The sequence below is a fragment of the Leiobunum rupestre genome, chromosome 10 (assembly GCF_980474605.1).
Source record: "Leiobunum rupestre chromosome 10, qqLeiRupe1.1.hap1, whole genome shotgun sequence".
Lineage (NCBI taxonomy): Eukaryota > Metazoa > Arthropoda > Arachnida > Opiliones > Sclerosomatidae > Leiobunum > Leiobunum rupestre.
In genome coordinates this window covers 20,362,829-20,376,467 of record NC_143393.1, presented here as the reverse complement: position 1 = coordinate 20,376,467, position 13,639 = coordinate 20,362,829, and the positions used below count along the sequence as shown (strand labels likewise).

The following is a 13,639-nucleotide window of genomic DNA, read 5'->3' as shown; positions in this document are numbered from 1 at the left end:
ATATTACGTAGGGTGAAGAAATAGACCTAGTGCCATACTTATGAGTAATTATGTTACATATGATAATATATATCAGCTTTAATCCCATTCTACGTTGATAAAAAAATATGGCCATGATGAAAAATATCAATTTATTTAAAGGTATATATCTTTTTTTTTGGAGATACACAAACATCGGTGTCGACCCGAGGCCTTAGACACCAGAACAAAGGTATATATCTTGTTCACTTTATCTGGCATCACTGCATAAGGACATTCGGCTGAAACGACTCAAGACTTATTGATCGAATCTTGGATTTCTTGCTTTTTAAATTAATACTTTAAAATAAATTTTAAGTTCTGATGAGTATTAATAATTTAGCAAGCATGGTCTTTGAAAAACCTGTAGTTTCAGCTCTCGCAATAGCAAGAGCGGAATCACCAGAAGCCGAAGAAGAGGAAGAAGTACTTGATTTAACCTTTTCTCTTTTAAGCCTAGGCTTTACTAGTTGTTATCACATTAGCTCAGATAGCTCTTGATTTTTTTCGAAGGTGATATTGATACCTAACTGAACCTTTGCTGCTTTTTTTAGGAACTGGTTGATCCTCAAATAGACTTAAAAGAAAAGTGCACTGAGGAATCCAAATGTATGCCGTTAAATGAACGCTACCAAGAGTGTAATTCGAAGTTGAGTGATGGAAAGGGTCAACCAGGAGAGACTTGTACAGAAGAATTATATGACTTCCTTCACTGTGTGGATCACTGCGTAGCTAAAACACTATTTGACCATTTAAAATAAAGCTAGTATGATGATATTATAAAAGTTCTATTTGTTTGTATTATAAATTAATATACTGTAGTCTTTGGCTATTTCCCCCCTCATGTTAAAATAATAAAATGCCAAAAAGGAAAGTATATTGAATAGCTTTATTTCAGTGGAAAATCAAAATTCAATAATTTAAAATGTTACATAGAATTAGGAATTTGTTGAGTATTGAAAGAGAATTCTATCGTATTCTTTTAATTGCTCAATAAAACCAGGATTAGGACAAATCGAAGGCCTTGCGTCCTTTACTTTCCCTAAAGCTTGTTCAAATCTTATTTTAAATTTGTTCATTATGTAGGCAATTACAATTGTAGCACTACGGGATACTCCTGCATTGCAATGAACTAAAACACACCCTTTCTCAGATCCTAAGGAAATGAAATCAAAACATTCCTCAAAGTATGACTGAATTTTTGTATCAGGAAGATCCAATATTTGAACACTTTTATAAACTTGGGTTTTTTGATCAATTCGAGAAATAGTTGCTCCAGAACAGTCAAGAATGTGAGTTATAGCGTGTTTTTCCAATGCATCCTCATCTTGAGCCACATCCTGAGAACCTATGGATACTAATACGTCAAACTTTCCCTTAATAATTATTTTGAATAAACACCAATATATAGAAAATAGAACGACCTAAAACAATTCCTGGTAGAATAATTCCAATTTGTAAATCAGGCTTCAAATCTACAACAAATCCGTGACCTTGTTCAGTGTCAGAGCTAGAGGTCACGAAAATGCCGGTATCAGATTTTTTCTCTCTCACAATGCGACCATCTTGGAATTGAACCCGAGTTTCAACTATTTTTAAGGTTTTATTAGATGAAAACGTCTTAATATCATCAAGGAAACTCATCAATAATTCTGAAAGGTCGCGTTGCAAATAAAAAAAAAACATCATAGATGTCACCACTTACGTTAAAAAGCAAATTAAATGTGGGAAATATGAAATTTGTCGCAAATTTGGGCATTACGCGAGGTACATGCGAAATCCGGTTTCAGAAACGTCATTTTCCGCGATAGAAAGAAACTTTGCGCCAACATGGAAAGTTCTGGGTTTATTCTTGGAAAACTTATTTAACTCATCCCACTTACACGAAGGGACTATTGATCCAAATATTTCTGTGTTTATTTCCGTTTCCACAGTAATAACACGACTCTTTTTGAGATCTAGTACCGTCTTTGATACCATCTCTAAGCCAAGGCCTAAGTCTAACGGTTCACTTTGTCTTATAATATCATTATGTTTCTCATTACTTTTAACAAACTCGGTTTGTACTCCGACGGTAAACAATTCCTTAATGTAAAAATTACACTGATTTGTTTGGTTTTTACGCATTAATAGCGAATCCTCTTACGTAGAATCTAAATAGAATTAAAAAAAGCAGACAACCTGAAGAGGTTACACTTTGTCCCGCCAGGAGCGCTAGTATCGGAGGGGCTAATTTCACAAATTCCCGCCGAAAATTTCTAAATTTTTTAACCTTTTGATTGGATGGCTCTTTTGGGGCGGCGGAAACTAGGGGTGTGCATCTCAGATTAGACGGAATCCTTTGGGGAAGGTACGAAACGACTCGAATCCAAGACTTTCTGTTTATGTGTATTTACTTTGGGTTCTAGCAAAAGTTAAGTTCAACATTGGCCATGTACAGTTGTTCATTTCAATATTGTATTAAAAACTTTATTTTTGAAATCGTCCGTGTTTCATAATTAATGAACCGACTCTGAAGTTAACTTAACGCTTAAAAGTACTACTACACTTAAAAGTAAATTAATTTTTAGATAACATTGGTCTAAAATGTGACTAAATTTGTCTGCTACAATCATAAAAAACATTACAATTAAAAAAATCTGGCCGAAGTGAATGAAGGTATAGATTAACCCAGAGCCACCTAGTGCCTAAATATATCCAAAGCTAAATATACTACTACCACCAAGAACCATGAAGTACAGTTGCAAGTCCAAGTAGGAGCTTGGCGAGACTGTCAGTGTCCGAAAAATGGCTGGTAAGGAAATTAACAATAAAAGAATGGGAAGTGTAATACTTAATGATGTTATGTTACTTATGCTACAACCAATAATGTAGGGGTTGCCGTTGGCGCTAAAGATATTTTTGAGGTCGGTCAATCGTTAATCCAAATACACATTATATCTGCTAGATTATATGTTTAACCCTTGTCACCACTAATAATTTATATTAATTATAATTAAAATTATGGGTCGAATTTTGGGGAGAAGTCTTGACGTTTAATAGTTGCAAATTATTGACTAACATCGAGCCAAGAGAGGGAGTACTTCCCTGACAGTGCAAAATCAATACGGAACTGAAACTTTTAGTTTCACTTTCTAAAACGTCACCTTGCTAACAGCTTTGAACAGTTCCATTGCAAAATTGTGAAGTAATAATTCAACATAATTGGCCCAATTTCAAAACGGAAACCAAAACTAAAGGACCGTAGACAGTTTCAGTTTCGTACGAATAAATAGGCAGCTACAGCCTACAACGCTTCATTTACTCAGATTAGAAAATCCGAAACTCAGTGGACTATCACCATGGTGGAATTAGATCAACTAAAAACGTATTAGCGCGAAAAATTCGATGGTAGAATATATATGGAGCAATATTTTAGTAAGTTTTTTTTTTATTCGTGATTGTAACGTGTGGGACAAATTCAGTCCTCTCGTCCACCTGATTAATCAGGTCGAGATATGTGTAACGGCCACGCCAACGGGGGGATACGTGGGGACAGGGGTGGGGACACTCGTGGCGGAAGTATTCCGACCACCCGTTGGGGAATTGGTGGTCGTCCTCACACGGCCATCCACAAGCTCTGCCTCCCAGACGCTTGGGATTACAGGAGTACGCCACTACTCCCGGCATTTTAGTAAGTTCGTTATCTGGTTATCCGTTTCTACAAAAATTGGACGAATTTTTCAAAAATGGTAAGTCGTAATCATTTCTTACATTACGATCAGGAAATTATACAATACACATCATAAGTAACATATTAACTATAAGTATGGCAAAAAGCCTTGATTATCACCGAACTGATTTTCCAAGTGATTACGCAATCCAGGTTTCGTTCAGCCCCCTAGTGTCCAAAATATACCCAAATAGAAATATACTAATGCCAAGGGCGATAATATACTATTCAGTTCAATTCGGAGCTGAGCGGTAGGGTCAGTGTTGAAAACAGGTTCGGTTAGACAATTAGTATTGAAATCATAGACAATGTCATACTTATGATACATGTATACAATTGAAATGTCTAAGGGATATTATGATGGCCTTGATGATTCCGAGGGGCTGATCTGATCAAGTGACATAAAAACTTGTCGAGGTTAATGGTAATAGTTAGTGTAGGGAGCTGTTGGCTCGCGTGGCATGAAGGGCTTGCCACCACCCTCCTACGCATTGTAACCCGGCGGCCCGGCCACCTGTATTAATGGCTTTAAAAGTCGCCTTGGTTATTAGCCTAGCTGATTATTATTATTATTAATTGTAAGTTTCAGTGGCGGCTTAAGAAGACTGGGTCCCCGGGGCGGCAATTAGTGCTCCGCAGATCCGGTTCCGACCCCCGAGGAATTGTCGGAGACGGAGCCGGAGCCAAAACTCAGCTCCCCTAAAAAACCGGAGCCGGAGCTGGATGCAAAATCCTAGAGCCGGAGCCCGAGCCAGGAGCTGGCTCCGATTGCACTAATTATTTTTTAAGCGCATGTAAATATTAAGATAACACTAATATTTCTGTGAAAGAATACACTATTGTGTTGCAAAAGCTAATCAAAGCGTTAAATAAACTTCACAGCATCATCATTCATCAATACTAATAATAATATTTTATTTTATTTGTACACAAAATAGAAAACAAAGTTACTGCTACTGCTAGGACTTACATATTTAGTATTTACCAAATTATCAGTGGAGTCTGCTACTGCTAGGACTCGTAAATTTATAACAAAAAAGGGAGCGTCCATTAATTACGGGAGGTGATTTTGGTGATTTTTCGACCCCCTCCCTCCCTCGTAATATCACGTGAGATTTTTCAAAAAGCGTATTTTTAGTGTGTTTGATTGCGTTGGATTTATTTTAAAAAAACATAATTTGCTTAATTATTTATATTCAAGACTAGTTAAGACTAGTATTTTAGACAGAACGTAGTCTAGAATCACTAAGAAAATCGAACAATAAAATACTTAAATTTTAAGTATTAAGGAACTACTAAAATTCGTAAAAGAATATTCATTCTAATTCAGTCCACGGGGACTCATGTGTGGTCTCAAGAGTGACTACTGGAACCAACATGTCCATGTGATTTTCAGTAAAATCATCTGCTCCTTCAACCTCGCTTTGATTTAGCCACTTTAAACCGTTGTCGCTTGCACACAGAAGCTCAGTAACTCAGTGTGTGACAATCCGTGAAGGTCACACTTTGCGCCCTGGTGCAGGTGGTGCTCTGTGGACCGCACGCCGGTGCTCTGCAGCTCTTGTGATGGATGAAAAGTAGATACCGCATGTACTGCAGCATCCATTCCCCACTCTTGTCTTCTCGATGCTCTGCGTTCCGCGGGTATCGATGGTGATGCCTTGTTGTGGATTGAAAATTATTTAACGGATCGTAAGCAGATAGTCGTTCTTCAGGGCCAAGCATCTGCTTGGAGCAATGTTGGTAGGGGGGTTCCTCAGGGGTCGGTTTTGGGTCCTTTACTCTTTAACGTATTTGTAAATTCTTTACCCACTGTGGTGCTTATCGCGTTAATTTTACTTTTTGCCGATGATTCGAAACTTTCCCACAAAATTCGTTCGCGATCTGACTATCTCGCGCTGCAGAGTGACCTAGATGCGATTGTTCGTTGGGCCGAATGTCGTGGTCTTTCCTTCAATAATACGAAATGCTCTGTGTTGCATCTCGGCCGGCGCAATCCGAACTTTGTTTACAATATTAAGGGTACTCCGATAGTTTCTACACTCTCCGAGCGTGACCTGGGGGTCGTGATTGATCCATACCTAAAATTTTCTGCGCAAACCAATAAAGTTACTAAACGAGTTCGTTCGGTGGCTGGGCTTATTCGACGTAATTTGAATTTTCGGAACCCTATACTTATTAAGCAGCTTTATAATTCGCTCGCTCTCCCGCTCATTGATTATTGTTCCCCCGTTTGGTATACATTCCATCTCTATTCATCACAAAATTAATAATTTAAGCCTTCTGCACAAGTTTTTTAATAACAACTTAGAACTTAATTTTTCGGATTATTTTTCATTAAGCGTGGAGTCCAGAACCCGTGGGCACTCGCTCAAACTTTACAAACCTAAAACAAAATCTTCCGTTCGTTTTAATTTATTTTCAAATAGTGTAATTAATGATTGGAATTCGCTCCCCAACGATATTGTAACCGAGAATAATTATCAAATTTTCCGCTCAAAATTGTCCCTCTTTTACGATGTAGATTTTTAAAATATGTTCTTTATTGTACTCTTACATCTCTTTTTTTTTGTTTATCTGCACAAAAGAAAACCTTTGGCTTTGCAGTTGTTATTTCATGATATTAAATAAATAAGCCCCTCCGAGCTTCTCCGATGGCACCCCTGGCTACCCTGGGCCGCCCTCCCTCCCCCCCCCCCAACTTACGCCGCCCCTGGTTAGTTTGCGAATACGCCTATATTACGCTAAGTAAAATTACAGGAAGTACGGTGATTACGCCGATATTACGTACTCTTGGAAGTGTGTACACTGATTACGCATAGTGGTCATTTTACGCTTCCAGTCGACAGTAAGCCTTGTCACTAACAATAGTAAGGGAACTTCGCTTACCTCCTTTGCTCATTTTTAAAACGTCTAAATAAAGGCAGGGTCGTTTTAACCTTTCCGTAGGCTTTAGGCTAAAATCTCACAATTAACGGTTTTTGGAACTTCGTAGGCCCTAATTTATGGAATCGTAGGCCCTAATGTCTCCTAAAATTTTCGTAGGCCTTAGACACTTTGCCTAGTCTGCCTTATGGATAAGGCGGCCCTGAATAAAGGGTTTCTTAAATTCATTTTCTGATAAGTTTATTTTCCGAGTGTGCGTTCTTCATTTTCTTCTCGCGGTGCGTCGTCTCAGCCACGACAACCAGCCAATAAATTTGAAAACAAAAAGCGCTAAGTCTTACATGCGACGTATTTTTCTAAGCTAGGAGGATGAAAGTGAACTGCAATAAACTAGAAAATTTACCGTAATTAACTTTGCATCAAGAATCTATAGGCTTCGTGCATAGTCAAAAAAAATTATTCAAAATTTTGGTTACAAGTATCGCCGCCTACCAGCCGAGTTTTAAATCGAATATATGAAAGCTGTCTGCTTGTTCAAAATTCTGTCTACACAACAGCTGAAAGTTTCAACCGAAAAAAGTTGAAATACAAAAGTTGTCTGCTATTTCTTCACATATTTAGTTGACGGATATTATGTCAGATGGCGCTATATTTCCTAAGCTCGAAGCCTATAGAATCGTTGGGCTCCTCCTGGCGATCCTATAACGTTAGCTAATTTTGAAATGGTTCTATAAAATCCTATATAATTAGTTATCTGGTATTTCGTATTCGTGGGTGGCTCGCAATTGTAAGCAGAGCGTTTTAGGAACATTGGGTTGCTCGTGTGTGTGGCTTATTATCGTTGAGATGGTAACGAGTTTCTGTAGGACAAGATGTATAACGACATCCATGGCTGTCATGTGATTATTTACCACCATAGAGATGGTATGGGGTAACCGTTTTGCCTCGTGATATGTGACATAGAGTAATGGCCTGGTAGCTGTTTCAAGGGGGGGGGCTTAGTTACGACTTGGATGTTAAAATTTAACTGAGAAAGCTGAAAAAACAGAAACTCAGCACTTCAGCAAATTAGTCAATTTTGTCCAGACGGTTTATAAGATAGTAGCTTCTATGTAGGAGGAATCCTTCAAAATTCCGCGGTCCAGACGTCCAGAAATTCAGCAAATTATACAAACCCAATTCCTGAAACGTTTTTGGAATGGAGTCAACGACAAACGCCTGCCTCCTGATTGGCTGAAGTGATAACGTAAAACGCAGAAAGGCACCACCCATCTGAGCCTCAGATGGTAGAAAGGTTAATAGTAAAGTTAGATATTCATGGTTGAAATGAATACATTCATGATAATAGGCTGTAAAAATGGAAAATGTACTTTCGCAGTCTAGAGGCACTTCTCAATGGTTCGAATTATCGACATCATTACTCCGACCAAGAATGTACTTATTTCTACTTAGGGAGGATTACTATATTGAGACAACATTGTACATAATGATCTAATACATTCTTGGTAATGTGGAAACTTGTGGCTGGGAGCCCCGGAAATTTCAAGCGGTAATTATGTGTATTCATTGGCGTATCTTCAAAACTGAGACACCAATGAGAGCGCCAAAACCATCAGGACAAAGGTGACCGACATCGTGGCTTGCGACATTCTAAGTACCGCGCCCTTCGGGGAGCAGAATGTGGGTTTATTCAACGTGGTTATCAGTTGCGGATGTTTGGAAGGAGCCGCATTGACCAAGGATCAGTTTGAACAGGCCCTCGAAAACGTAATATCCATCCTAAAACCAGGTGGGGCGCTGGTTCTAGCTGGATATCACGGTAGTACTTATTATTACGTTGGCGACGACCAACTGCAGAATTTACGGATGTCCATCGAAGATATTGAAGAATCTTTCAAGAAAGCCGTTCTGGTAGTCGAGGAATGCTTGGATTATAAAGCCGAAGACTATCGACGTACCCCTCGCAACAAGAATATCAAATCAGTTCGTTGATTTCTTAAATTTTAATTCAATCCCTACTATAACTATATTAAAGTTTAAATTTGTTCACAATATTAAAGTTTTAATTTGTTCACAATATTAAAGTTTTAATTTGTTCACAATATTAAAGTTTTAATTTGTTCACAATATTAAAGTTTTAATTTGTTCACAATATTAAAGTTTTAATTTGTTCACAATATTAAAGTTTTAATTTGTTCACAATATTAAAGTTTTAATTTGTTCACAATATTAAAGTTTTATTTGCTCACAATATTAAAGTTTTAATTTGTTCACAATATTAAAGTTTTAATTTGTTCACAATATTAAAGTTTTAATTTGTTCACAATATTAAAGTTTTAATTTGTTCACAATATTAAAGTTTTATTTGCTCACAATATTAAAGTTTTAATTTGTTCACAATATTAAAGTTTTAATTTGTTCACAATATTAAAGTTTTAATTTGTTCACAATATTAAAGTTTTAATTTGTTCACAATATTAAAGTTTTAATTTGTTCACAATATTAAAGTTTTAATTTGTTCACAATATTAAAGTTTTAATTTGTTCACAATATTAAAGTTTTAATTTGTTCACAATATTAAAGTTTTATTTGCTCACAATATTAAAGTTTTAATTTGTTCACAATATTAAAGTTTTAATTTGTTCACAATATTAAAGTTTTAATTTGTTCACAATATTAAAGTTTTAATTTGTTCACAATATTAAAGTTTTAATTTGTTCACAATATTAAAGTTTTAATTTGTTCACAATATTAAAGTTTTAATTTGTTCACAATATTAAAGTTTTAATTTGTTCACAATATTAAAGTTTTATTTGCTCACAATATTAAAGTTTTAATTTGTTCACAATATTAAAGTTTTAATTTGTTCACAATATTAAAGTTTTAATTTGTTCACAATATTAAAGTTTTAATTTGTTCACAATATTAAAGTTTTAATTTGTTCACAATATTAAAGTTTTAATTTGTTCACAATATTAAAGTTTTAATTTGTTCACAATATTAAAGTTTTAATTTGTTCACAATATTAAAGTTTTAATTTGTTCACAATATTAAAGTTTTATTTGCTCACAATATTCAAGTTTTAATTTGTTCACAATATTAAAGTTTTAATTTGCTAACAATATTCAAGTTTTAATTTGTTCACAATATTCAAGTTTTAATTTGCTAACAATATTCAAGTTTTAATTTGTTCACAATATTCAAGTTTTAATTTGCTAACAATATTCAAGTTTTAATTTGTTCACAATATTCAAGTTTTAATTTGCTCACAATATTCAAGTTTTAATTTGCTCACAATATTCAAGTTTTAATTTGCTCACAATATTCAAGTTTTAATTTGCTCACAATATTCAAGTTTTAATTTGCTCACAATATTCAAGTTTTAATTTGCTCACAATATTCAAGTTTTAATTTGCTCACAATATTCAAGTTTTAATTTGCTCACAATATTCAAGTTTTAATTTGCTCACAATATTCAAGTTTTAATTTGCTCACAATATTCAAGTTTTAATATATGATCAGAGTTATAAATATTACGGGTGGCCCGTAGGGAAAGAGGAAGATGCGGTTTTCTCGTCCTTACTAATTTATTAACATAATCTTGGATTAATAATAGAAGCTAACGCTTAGCTTCTATTATTAATCCAAGATATAATAGAGTAATATCGGTGTTACGTAACTTGGCGTAACTATAAAAAAAACTGCAGTCAGAAAGGTGACCATAACCGAAAGCTACAGGGCCGTCGAGTAACTTTTGCCCGGGCCCTAAATTCCGTATTGATTTTCCGTACAGATGGTAGCACTATTGCCCCGTGGTTCTGTCAAAATATGTATTTTTCAAAAATAATACAATTTCAATGATATTTCTTAGGTGTGATAGTTACCAATTAAGAATATTGCTAGCGGCCATTGATTATAACGAACATAGTGTGGGTTAAGAGGTGCCATCTTCCGGTGGTAGGGCAAAATGAGTCAGAATAATAAATCTGTGAAGTCCCAAACTTCAAAACACTCTAGAGCAATAAATAATGATATTTTCTATGCCTGCAATGCAGAGGACACACCAATTAATAGGGGAACTCGCCGGATTAACACCTGGATACAATGTATAGGTTGCAAGGCTTGGTTCCATGCAGAATGTGTCAATATAAAGCCAACAGATGTTAGTAAGATAAAGGTTACATGGCTATGTGACAAGTGTGCCATAACCCATATAACAGATAATATGATGACTGAACAAAGTAGTAAAACTACTCTAAGTGACACTAAGCCTACGACACGTCCTGACAAGCACTTGACAGCCACAGTAACGAAAGTAGGTGGCATTGCTGACCACGATGAAGACGAGGTTGGGGAAACACCTGACACGAGCTTGATGTTGCGAGATCCTGGCACAGTCAATTTGGCAATGGAATCAATGCTAGGTAGACTAGAACAGATGCTCTCTTCTAAATTTACTGCCCTCGAGGTTAGGATGTCTGATGTTGAAACTACGTTGGTGAAGGAACTAGAAAGAAGAGATAACATAGCCCAAGCAAGGTTTGATCTGTTGGGGAAACGACAAGATGAGCAAGAGGAGGCCAATAAGGCTCTTCAACGGCAAATTACGGAAATAAAATCTGCACTGTACAGAGGACAATTGGAGGATATCCCAGACGCAATACAGAGACAGAAGGATGAAACAGAACAGCTTCGGGAGTCTTTAAAACTCCTTTCTGACCAGTTTGATACACTCCACATCGAACTAAACAAGAAACCGCATCGAGCAATACAATTGATAGGTGTCATACCTCCGCTGGCGCCTTGTCTACAAACTTTGTCGCTTTCCGTGTAGACTTTGATGACCTAGACACCCTCCAAGGCACCGATAATTGGCTGAGGAAGAATTTAGAGATTGATGAAAAGATCCCATTCACAGTCAATTCTTGTAAAAGGTTCGGTAGACGAAGTGAAAGGATAAATAAGCCTATCCTCATAGGCTTGGATAGTACGGAGAGCAGAGAACTCCTCCTGAATGCCTCACGGCGGCTTGAGAGTAGTCAAGTATTTGAGTATAGCCAAGTACGACTAGCCCCGGATCGTTCACCTGAGGAGAGAATGTTCTCTAAGTTTCGCATGTGGCAGAAACATCGATCAATAGGCGCAAAAGGCAAGGCGCCTATAATAGCGCACCAACCCAAAACACTGGAGGTGCTCCCAGTAAACGTTTGTCAACTCAACCCAATGCCATTACCGATAAAAAAAATGCGTCGCCTGGTCTGTCCTCGGGGAATCAGACCAGGTAGTCCAACCATCCCCGTCTTCTTGAGTGTACTCCTTTCGCAAGCGCCAAAGGAATGTGCATAAGGTACGCAGAGGGACACGACGTGGGAAAAATCGTACCGCTATAAATAGTATAAATAATAAAACTAGCTGTTTAACCTTCGGATTCCTCAATATGCAAGGAGCCTCTCAACAAAAGTGGATGGAAACGAGTGCAACCATTTCTGACAATAATTTGGACTTTTTATGTTTATCTGAAACACACTTAAAGGATGGAAATTTACCACAATTATTACCTGGGTTAACATGGTTTGGCCTTAATCGTACAAGGAAGGCAAAAAAAGGGGTGGACTCGGAATCCTCTCTCGCAATAATGGATCCATTAAGGTTATCAAATCTTGTGTAGAGCACATGTGGTTTTCCCATGAACTTCACTCAGATATGGCTATTGGTCTAGTATAAAAGGATCTACTCGTGTCTTGATAGAGATATTTTGGAACTGACCTCCATTGGTTTTCGTAAAATATGTATTGGTGGGGACATGAACGGTCACTTAGCAGAATTTGATGGCTACGATTGTGATAATGGACGTTTGCTACGTGAGTTCTCTGAAAATAATAGTCTGACCATAGGAAATCTGCTGAGTTGCTGTAGTGGTAGAGTCACACGAATAAGCCACAATAGTAGAACGACTATAGACTATATCCTATGTAGCGACGAGGTGGCCAACAATACAATAGAAATGAAAGTTGATGAAGCGGGAACCTCAAGTTTGGGAAGTGATCATAATCTACTATCAATCTCGATACAAACCTCTAATACGCCATTCTATACTGCTAATAAAAATAAAGAGTTTTGGGACTTTGACAATGAAGAGGCGTTAACAGCCTATCGTACTAACATGGAAGAATGGGCCTCGGGACTTACGGCCTTACCTACCTATGATGCCTTCCTTGAAACCATGACACGAATGCTCCAGGACAACCTAAAGAAAAAATCGCCCTCCGCCGTCGTCAAGCATGGTCGACTCCCGAAAAAGTGGTGGGATAAAGAGATTGCAATGGCCATACAGGCCAGGAAAGAGGCCTGTAAAGAGCATAGGAAGGCTAAGGCGCAAGGCGCCGAGGTAGAGATTGTCTTGTCAAAGTTAGCCACCTACCTTCGGAGGAAGAAGGATGTATCGGAGATGCTAGCCAGAAAGATCAGAACAGTGAATAAGCGCATAGAAACTGACATACTCATGGCCGGTAAAAATATGGGACGAAAATTCTGGAAATATTTATCAAAGATCCGAAAAACAAACTGCCCTGGTGCTCCTAAAGCGGCGATGACTACTCGTTTACAGGAATATATATCTGACCTTGAATCTGACTTACTTGATCGCCCGTCACGTGATGTTGAACAGGAGACCATGACTATTAATGACCCAATGACGGTACCACCTAATCGACTGGATGAGTCCTTTGATTCCAGAGAATTTAAGGCAGCTGTTCGGAAACTAAAACGGGGGAAGGCTGCGGATGTTGATGGCATACATGCAGAGTGTATTTCATCCCTTGGACCCCTGGCCCTGAACTGTCTCATGCTTTTATACAACGATATCAAAGAATCTGGTTCTATCCCTATAGACTGGAAAGGTTGTCGCGTTACCTTAATTCCTACGGGAAAGGGTAAATCAGAAGACGAGTTGGAATCATACAGACCTATTGCGGTAACTTCTGCAATGTACAAACTGTACGCCATCCTCTGGAAAGAAAGAAT

At 37.3% G+C, this 13,639-nt stretch overlaps 3 protein-coding genes across 3 annotated transcripts; 2 read left to right on the top strand and 1 right to left on the bottom strand.

Annotated features, from left to right (window-relative positions):
• Nucleotides 1–235: 235 nt before the first annotated feature.
• On the top strand, nt 236–1,034 carry LOC149925000 (cytochrome b-c1 complex subunit 6, mitochondrial-like). Its single transcript, XM_090159985.1, has 2 exons — nt 236–444; nt 573–1,034. Exons 1-2 carry the CDS (start codon nt 343–345, stop codon nt 777–779), a joined length of 309 nt encoding a protein of 102 aa, XP_090016111.1. The 5' UTR covers nt 236–342; the 3' UTR covers nt 780–1,034.
• Mkp (MAP kinase-specific phosphatase) lies at nt 911–1,709 on the bottom strand. Its single transcript, XM_090159984.1, has 2 exons — nt 1,443–1,709; nt 911–1,366 (listed from the first exon to the last, which is right to left on the bottom strand). Exons 1-2 carry the CDS (start codon nt 1,705–1,707, stop codon nt 957–959), a joined length of 675 nt encoding a protein of 224 aa, XP_090016110.1. The 5' UTR covers nt 1,708–1,709; the 3' UTR covers nt 911–956.
• Nucleotides 1,710–8,124: 6,415 nt separating this feature from the next.
• On the top strand, nt 8,125–8,608 carry LOC149924998 (nicotinamide N-methyltransferase-like). The gene is made up of 2 exons (XM_090161684.1): nt 8,125–8,165; nt 8,233–8,608. Exons 1-2 carry the CDS (start codon nt 8,125–8,127, stop codon nt 8,606–8,608), a joined length of 417 nt encoding a protein of 138 aa, XP_090017810.1.
• The last annotated feature ends 5,031 nt before the right edge of the window (nt 8,609–13,639 follow it).